This window comes from Bicyclus anynana, chromosome 12 (genome assembly GCF_947172395.1).
Source record: "Bicyclus anynana chromosome 12, ilBicAnyn1.1, whole genome shotgun sequence".
Classification (NCBI taxonomy): Eukaryota; Metazoa; Arthropoda; class Insecta; order Lepidoptera; family Nymphalidae; genus Bicyclus; species Bicyclus anynana.
The window spans coordinates 9276461-9286402 of NC_069094.1; the positions used below are offsets into that span (position 1 = coordinate 9276461).

The following is a 9942-nucleotide window of genomic DNA, read 5'->3' on the forward strand; positions in this document are numbered from 1 at the left end:
AGTCACCATTTCAGCACCTTGGGACCCAAACGTCCATCGGCTCTATATAATTTGATCTAAATATACAAAACTCAAAAGTGACTGGCTGACATAGTAATCTATCAACTCACAGCCCACACCACTGGACGGATCGGGCTGAAATTTGGCATGCAGGTAGATGGTATAAATAACGTAGGCATCCGCTAAAAGAGGATTTTGATCAATTCTAACCTCAAGGGGATAAATTAAAGGATGAAAGTTTGTATGAAACTTTGTCAAATTTGCGGCGATTTGGAATGAAAATTTATTTTACTCTGGATTAACACATAAGCTACTTTTCATCCCGAAAAAATCCATGGCTCCCGAGGGATTTGTGAAAACTAAATTCCACGTGGACGAAGTCGCGGGCCTCCGCTAGTGATCAAATATATTCCCTTTACCAACCAATGAGTCGCTTATTTAAATTTAAAGCATTATTAGATCCGATAAAAAAACAGTGTTTGCCAATTTTTATCGTCTGGCTTTCTGGTACTTAACAGTAGTCTATGAATACTTCTTTAATGCTACTTAGTTACTTTCAAAGGATTTACCTTCAATGGTCCAATCCATTTAGAGATAAATATTAAAAAGATCAGGTTCAACCTTCACATTTGGTATCCTATGCTTTGTAAGAGACCCTCTATGTGCGAGTCCCGCATCTCTGTTTCTTTCTGTGATAGAACCATACCTAAAAAGTAGATTTGCATCTAACAGATGGAGCCGCCTTGGACGATGGTGTCGAACAGAAGAATGTGGAGGAAATGTCAGGCAGCAGAATTAATAACGCTTCACATTCAGCTCAAGGTCAATTCACATATGCGGTAAATACATTTAATTTTTTTTTTAATAATATTCAATAAGAGTGGCAGTGCAATGGTGAAAAATGGTAAATTTTAACCAAAAGTGGATTTTCATTCTTCTCGTAACAAGTTTGCTTGCTTCCATCTTAGTTTGCATTATCACTTACCATCGGGTGAGTGTATTCAAGGACTAATTTGTATAGATTAAAAAAATATGATAACCATGTGAGATTGTAGTCAAGGGCTAACTTGTAAATATAACCATTTTAAGTACGAACAACAAATAGGATAGTATATTCACACGTCCCAACATATCGTTAAAGACCCAGGGTTTATTATGTCTTGCCAGCAGGGACAAAAGACAACATTGTCTTTATTCAAGTAGGCGTTAAACGCGCACTTTGATGCGTACTTACATACCTTCACAGTTTTATTAACATCGCTGTAAAGTCATTATTAACTGCATATAGAGTTTATACTAATAGTTAATTTAGGGTGATATTTTTTAATTATTAACGATAATCATCATTCATCATCATTATCAACCCGTATTTGACTCAGTGCTCGAGTCTCCTCTCAGAACGACATGGGGTAGGCCAATAGTCCACCTTGCTGGCCCAATGCGAATTGGTAGACATTACACACGCAGAGAATTAAGAAAATTCTCTGGTATGCAGGTTTTCTCACGATGTTTTTCCTTCACCGTTTGAGACACGTGATATTTAATTTCTTAAAATGCACACAACTTTAGAATTACAGGTGCATGCCTCGGACCGGATTCGAATCCACACCCTTCGGAGACGGAGGCAGAAGTCATCACAGGCTATCACGGATCTCATGATAATTATTATCAGATGATAATGACCGGAATCAAAGGCTAAACGTACTCTCCGAGGCATATAGATAACACAATGATATTCCTAATACTTATATAGTAAACATTGCTAATAAACGAAAATCACTGTGTATTGACAAAAAAGTTTTCCTCATACATTTTTCTTAGAGTCGTTGTATAGAGCTTGGTACTTATCCCTGATTTATAACAACAAAGGTTGTACTTAACAGCTGATTAACAGCTTAACATATGATGTTAAAATCAACTTTTACTATAACCCTAGGTATCCATACAATTGTTGTCGCCGGAAAATCAAGTACAAGAAACAAGAGGACACATGTGCGGAGGCGCGCTTTTCACACTGAGCCACGTGGTTACCACAGCCCACTGTATATTACGTGAAATTGACAAGTACGTATCGAATACCATTATACATATACACTTTTTTTTTCTCTATGGTAAAGTACCAATTTGGTACTTCAAAAAAATATAATCTAGCCTACTTAAATGACTAAGTAACTTAACTTTAACCTAAACGTATAATATATTATTATTATACTAAGATAATGTCCAATAACTTAATCTTATTAAGTAAAGTTATTAAGTAAGAAATAGTATTTCAGTAACTATTAATTACGTCTTTAGGTCACTTTGTTCACGTGATCTTCCATGTAGTACTTAACACTACACTATCACTAGTCACTAAACACTAACTCAAATGGTTTGGTTCGTTTAAGTCTTCTCACTGTATTGGTAACGTCGAGTAACTGGATTGCCTCGATGATAACTGTGATGGTAATATTACGTGAAATTGACAAGTACGTATGGAATACCATTATAACATACACACTGAAACCATTATACTTGTGGAGGCGGAAAGATCGTTATAGTTTCGCAATTTCGTTCGTCACACTACCGTTGGTCCGCGCGGGACGGGGGCGTGTAGCGATGAATGAACAACCCACGACTGATGCACCTCACTTCCCCGCACGCACGATTTCACATCCGCGCTGTCTTTCCCCCCGTCACCCGCATATCATGGGAGTGTCATCAACGAACTTGTCAGACTATAGCTTATGATTAATGCTCCTACAATATGAAGTTTGGAGCATTTATTAAAATGACGGTAATCGGACGGCTATCGCAGGCTTAACTTCAAAAATGTCAAATCGACTTTAAAGATAATGGGGATGATGACTAGGTTTGAATATATTGATTTTTATGATAAATTCGGGTAAATAAGGTCAAAGTTAACTAATTTATACATAAAAAGCAAAGATTTTCTGGATATTTGCAAAATAAATGAGATTATAAAATTTCAAAATCTATTAAAAATCTTTTATCGTAATTAGATGAAAATTCAAACAGTTTTAGCTTCCTTACATTAAATGTGACATTTTTTAATATTAGAACTATAAACATAAACGCACAAATAACAAAGATATCAGTAATTTTGTTTGAACGCACATACAAATCTAATGATCATTACATTACCTACGACGTCATTAGTTCGTGTCATTTTGTATGGGGCGTTTTTCAGGGATCCGCGGCAGCGCCGCAAATTTGACCCTTTAAATCGCTGTAGCTCCAAAAGTAATGACCGTAGATACCCTGTTCCTTTTACAAAATTGCTTTACTATAAGCATACTCTTAATTTAAATACAATTTAAAAAACTGTCATCAACCCTATTCTTTTTTAAATTTGTTTCAGTGTCCCACAGCCAATTCCTGCGCTAAGAGTATTTGCTGGTTCTGTAGATCTTACAAACGATACGTCTCCTGATCTGGTTCGAGCTGTATCAACCGTTTCGGTCCATCCACGATACACTGGCCCACCGGCCTTTGTTAACGACATTGCTGTTCTAACCGTAAGTATGCTTTCATACCTTACATCTAAATAAATTACCATAACAGAAATGATGTTTGATAGTTAAGCATATTTATGCATATATAACATCTAGTAATATTAATAAATTTATTTTTATTTAATACACGATGACCTGATAATTAATGGATCAAACGCCAGTTGGAGCTACACCACTTAATTATCTAAAACTAATGTATATTAGTTCAAGGTGTTGTCTGGTAGGGTTATAATTAGGTGGTGTTCCACTTGCGTTTGATCCATTAATAGTAACGAGACCTGTACATTGGTCCTAGAAAATTCCTCCTGCTTTTAATGCAAATAAAATTACAATAATCTGTATTAATATTAAAAGAAAATATAATCTGTATTCATAATAAAAGAAAATATAATCTATCATTGTTAATTACTTATACAAATAAACATTTAGGAAAAATACATACGTATCATAATATTATACATAGTTGTAACAACATACTATTTTGTGTAATGATAATTTTATACTATAGATCGGTTACGTCCTTACAAACCGCAAAAAGTGATCCGAATAATAGGCTACAACACTGAGCGCACACATGCACAATTTTGTCTCTAATTCCATTATATATTTATGTATATATAGTTTATACACTTACTGAACACACAACTCGACATTGTAGACGATATTTAGGTCATATTTGTTTAAATAACGTTCGTTGTTGACCACAACTAACATTGAGTTGACTATAAATTTCCCCTTTTTTCATGCACGAGTAACACATCTAACAGTATCTTTGATTTTGTGTACATAATATAATTAAACGTTCACTATGTAACATTTATATTATTTACAGCTTGCATCGGCGTTTCCAGCGTCTGCTGCAACCCCTTTAAACTTACCTAGTGCTAATTTCAACCCTCCCGACTTCACTCTCTGTACGATTACTGGATGGGGTGGCGCAGCTATTGGACAAAATGTAAGTATGATTTTAATAACTTCTTAGGATCTGTCTTGAAAATGTCCTCACCAATCATCTCACAAGAAATACTCGTTCGATCGAAAATGATTGTTTTCCTTCTGAACAAAACCTTTTTACCCGATTACAACCGTTTAAAAATGTTTTCTAACAAACAAAATATTTGAAAAAGTATTCCAAATGTCCCAAAACATAGTTTTGGGACCGCTTTAGTATTTGGCAAGTATATTTTTTTATTGCCGGCGTATAAAGCGCATAAGATATTTTTATAAATATTCAAAAAATAGCCGCGACTGTCTTGCAGGGATAATAATAATTTAACCCTATATAGATGACTTTCAATTGTTCCTATTCTTCAATTTTTAAAAGCTTTAACTTTTAATCATAATCTTTAGTACTTATATGACATTTTTTACTAAAAGTGAAGTTGTGAATTGGGCATGAATTTTATTTTTTTAAATTTCAGTAAATAAATGTTCATGTGTTCTCTTTCAGTCCAGTTCAGTACAGCGATACACAGAGAAGTACATATACAATCAGAATTTGTGTATGACAATATATAACAAGATACCTTTGGCAAAAAATATTTTGCCATCTATGGTGTGCGCCGTTTCTTTGGATATCATAACTACTAATTGTGAGGTAAGTACTTATAATATATATAGTGGGAAGGACTGCGTGGGTATGAAATCGAGTGCGCGGGACATTGCTACCCCCTCCCGGCGCGCGCGTACCATCGGGTGTGTTACGAACGAATTTGCCAAGCTATAATCAATTTATGTTATTTTTTTTAAAATTTTTGGTTGTATTTTGAGTGACATAACTAACTTATAAACGTAAAAAAATACTCAAGTATAAGGTAGTTACAAGCTAGTTTTCCATTTTATATTCTGGCAATGTTATTTTGGATGTAACAAGAAAACTTGCCTTAGCAGTGACCACGAAATTTCAGAGCATACAAAATATATATCACTAGCGGACGCCCGCGACTTCGTCCGCGTAAATTTCGATGTCAACTTTACTACTACCCCTACCCTACCACTACCCCAACCCTACCCAACCCCTACATCTACCCTACCCCTACCCTACCCCTACCCCAAACCTACTCCTACTCTACCCCTACCTTACCTACACCCTACCCCAATCCTACCCCTACCCTCCCCGTACCCTATCCCTTTCCTACCCCTATCCCACCCGTACCCCTATCTCACGCCTATCCTACCCCTACCCTACCACTTCCCTATCCTACCCGTACCTCTACCCTACCACTACCCTACCTCTACCCCTACCCTGCCTATACCCTAAACCTGGCCCTAAACCTACCCTACCCCTACACTACCCCTACACTTCCCTACCCTTACCCTACCCTACCCTGTAACTTCTCTATCTTACTCCTACCCTTAGCAAAATCCGTCTAGTCCTTCGAGAGTGGTGGTATGACTAAGAGAAATAGAGACTTCTATGCTAATAATATAAAGAGGTAAAGTTCGTGTGGTTGTAGGAGGTAATCTCTGGATCTACTGGACCGATTTGGAAAATTGTTTTACCAATAGAAAGCTACGTTATTTGCGAGTGTCATAGGCTATGTATGATCCCCATATTCACACGGGAACGGGAACTACGTAAACGCCGGGCGTCATATAGCGGAATTTCTGCGTCTTTTAGAAATTTTGTATTATCTCCGAAACTATTTAAGTAATTAACATACTGTAAAGGGCAAATCTTATCTCCATAATATCCTTGTGATTATTAAATAATTTATTTTGATAAGGATTTAAGTTAAGTAGCATAAATAATGACGCACGCCTAAGTATATAAAATTAATAATTTTTTAAAACACAAAAACTACTATATCTGCTAATATATAGAAGATAGATATATGGTGTCGCGGACTTTTTTGTAGAACTTTTAAGGATACATAAAGTCTCTATACATTAATTTCAATTTTACACAATAGTTAAGGCAGCGCATGCGAATAAGTCTGTTTAAGAGGATTTTCAGTCCGACTTGTATGACAAAAACTGTTATAACTCGGCTAATATATATGATACCAATATAAAATATAGCCTATAGCACTCCCCGATAATGTAGCATTCTACTGGTGAAAGAATTTTTAAAATCGGACCAGTAGTTCCGAAGATTACCCCATTTAAAAAATGTGACAAACTTACAAACTTTACCTCTTTATAATATTAGTATAGATTAGTATAGATATAGATACAATTTTAAACGGCCAGTATAAGAGGTAGCTTAATCTATTAATAGTACAAAAAACTACATAAATTAAAAAAAAAAAAAACACGCGGTACTTCCATCTTTTTCGATAAACACATCAGTGTGACAAGGCTTTTGTAGTTCCCATCTGCAGTAAAAATCTACATTTTTTTAATCCTCGATACAATTTTTATCTTGTCATGTTCATGAATAACAAGTTGATAACTTTATTACATAAACATAATCGTAATTGTAAATTATTTTCTACTAAGGATTACGATATAAAATTGTTACAAGCATTTAGTCACTATCATATAATTATACATTCACGTGCAAGTATCCAACACCTAATTATTTATTTAAATATCTTTATTGCAACAAAACATATACATATAACTTACAAAATCTTAAATAACGGATAAAATGCAGTGCAAAATATGACTTTATCACAAATAATCTCTTCCAGGCTAACCTAACCTGAATGATTAACATAATGCGTGAGACGGGAAGTCGCAATAATATAATTACATATACTTCCCTCAAATTACTAAGCGAATATCATAAATAATGATCATAAAATACATACTTGTAACGTGTACACATAATACAAAAATTGTAGTGACAGACAACGCTTCCTCACGATTTTGTCTAACGTCATCATATCGCCTAATGTTCGCCTACTGCGTTCCATAAAGTAGCTGCTTCACCTATCTCATCATCATCATTATCAACCCATATTTGGCTCACTGCTGAGCTCATTTCTCCTCTCAGAATGAGAGGGGTTAGGCCAATAGTCTACCACGCAGGCCCAATGTGGATTGGCAGACTTCACACCCGCAGATAATTAAGAAAATTCTGTGGTATGCTGGTTTCCTGACGATGTTTTTCCTTCACCGTTTGAGACACGTGATGTTTAATTTCTTAAAATGCACACAACTGAAAAGTTGCAGGTGCATGGCCCGGACCAGATTCGAATCATTAGGCTAGTATTTAAACAAACAAATATAGCTCTCAGGAATAAAATATTTATTCAAGACCATGCTGCTCAAAAGTGACAATCATATCGGACAAACTATGAACCCAACGAACCAAGGCGGTGAAGCGTTCTCATTCCAAGCCGTAATCAGCAGTACGGTCATTAATAAATATTTTATTCCTGCGGCCTTATTATGTATCTCAGTGTACCATTCAAACAATGAGTCACTACACCGATTTGTGTCGTATTTTCGTTTTTGTGATCATCTAATATAGTTATTTCTATGAAATTACCTTAATATGTCATTTGACATCAAGTTATATATTATTTGTGTATGTCTCTATATGTATATTGTAAGTGTACGTAAATAAATAAATAAATAAATAAATAAATAAATAAAGTGACAATCGTCTTTTGTTTTAACTATCGTCTAACAAGAGTATTTTAACAAAATTATATAAATATCAGTTTTTAGTTAAATTAACGTTACTACCCGCTAATATCACTAGTAGACTGATGTAACTTTACGTAAAATGACGTTTATTGTGTCATTTCGTTAAAAACACAAAGTCAGATGATTACAAAAACGAAAATACGATGAAAAACGATGTAGTGACTGATTACTTGAATGGTACACCGAGTTACATAATATCCCTGATGGGTCCAATGGACTACGAATACGAATGATTTCCTAATTGTTCTTTTTTATTACAGGGTGATCTTGGCAATGCCTTGGTATGCGCTGGAACTTTTACTGGCGTACTTTCCCGTTCGGATGACTGCCAAGCATCTAGCTTGCCCGAAATATATACCAGAGTATCCAACCACACGGCCTGGCTCCGACAAATATCAGGCTCATCGGCAGTATACGCGCCCGGCGTATTCGTTTTGATGGCGGTATTCTCTCTGATGCAAGTATTTATAAAAGCGTGATCGATACAAAGTCACGATTCTCTGTGATTCATCTAATTTAGTTTTATTTTTATAGTTTTACAATTATATTGTACAGTACATTAAACAATCACATCTCATTAATTAAAATAATTTATCTCACAAATATTTTGTTTTATTACTGTATTTCTTACTGTGGAACGCCCTACAAATCGTCTGCATAAAATTCTGTTTTTTTTTTTCTAATGATAACTATTTTGACATGCACCCGATCTCGGTAATACTTTTATGATGCTTCAGATTTCTCTAGACCTAGGAAAATTCGAAGAACCGATAAATAGACAGAGAGACAGACGTCTTTTGTGATCTACTATCAATATTTTTTGTAATTTTATAATGTACGATACTCTCTGCCTTATTCGCTTATTATTATGTTTGAAAATTTGTCATATATGACCAATGTTCCCGTTGTCCTTGATCAGAAGGACGGTGTTAGGGGTAGATACGACAATAGTCCAGCGGCAGAAATCGAACCCGTAACTTCTCAATGTTGAGTCCGACTTCTTTACCATGTACCTAACTTTTAAGATATATTGTATTATAGATAGATAGAAAAAGCAACAGTAAAATAGAATACAGAAAACATACTGTAGGTCTTCAATAAACGAGTGGGTTTACGAAACGAATTTGCGAACGAGACATTTGAATCCCAAAAATGCCACAATAACATTTCCTCAAGTAACGGTAGGTATCTAAAAACGTTTTATAAACGGAGCGTCGTACGCAAGTGAATTTTCACGGAGAAAAACTGCGGGCCATTACTGTAAGCGCATTTGAGGTTTAATTTATTCTTCGCATACCAAATAAGAACAAGGTGAAAAGCGTTTCAATATTTAACCACATTATTTTATTACGTTGACATTTTTATGTAAAGATATTGACGCACATCGGGTAGTCATCTATAGTCGCACGACTTTAGGTACATCATTGGTGCTAACATGCGTTTAATGACGCTCACATGCCACCACCGAGATAATTTCGTGTAGAAAAATGGACAAAATTTAACTAACACAGCGGAGTTGTCGCGGGAAAACGGGAATAATATATAGCCTAGGTATAGCCTTCCTCGATAAATGGGCTATCTAACACTGAATAAATTTTTCAAATCGGAACAGTAGTTCCCGAGATTAGCGCGTTCAATCAAACAAACAAACAAACTCTTCAGCTTTATAATATAAGTATAGATTAGTAGTAATATTAGCATGTCATAACCAAAAACTTCCCTAGAAATTTTAAGGTGGAAACTATATAAAAAAATTGTGAAGTTGTTTATGAGATGAGCCCAAGTAAACAAACACTATTGAAATCTACAGATCAGATTCAAAAAT

The 9942-nt window shown here is 35.1% G+C and overlaps 1 protein-coding gene across 1 annotated transcript; it reads left to right on the forward strand.

The window, feature by feature from the left end:
• Positions 1–531: 531 nt before the first annotated feature.
• Positions 532–8708, forward strand: LOC112056955 (trypsin delta-like). Its single transcript, XM_052884640.1, has 6 exons — positions 532–839; positions 1937–2064; positions 3365–3521; positions 4351–4473; positions 4969–5115; positions 8378–8708. The coding sequence occupies exons 1-6, from the start codon at positions 780–782 to the stop codon at positions 8594–8596; spliced, it is 834 nt and encodes a 277-aa protein (XP_052740600.1). The 5' UTR covers positions 532–779; the 3' UTR covers positions 8597–8708.
• Positions 8709–9942: the final 1234 nt, after the last annotated feature.

Bases quoted from the DNA above. Each gene is read 5' to 3' on its own strand.
- LOC112056955 (XM_052884640.1), top strand. From the start codon at position 780: ATGTCAGGCAGCAGAATTAATAACGCTTCACATTCAGCTCAAGGTCAA. The intron at 3,522-4,350 runs GTAAGTATGCTT...TATTATTTACAG, and splicing joins ACGACATTGCTGTTCTAACC to CTTGCATCGGCGTTTCCAGC. The intron at 5,116-8,377 runs GTAAGTACTTAT...TTTTTATTACAG, and splicing joins TCATAACTACTAATTGTGAG to GGTGATCTTGGCAATGCCTT.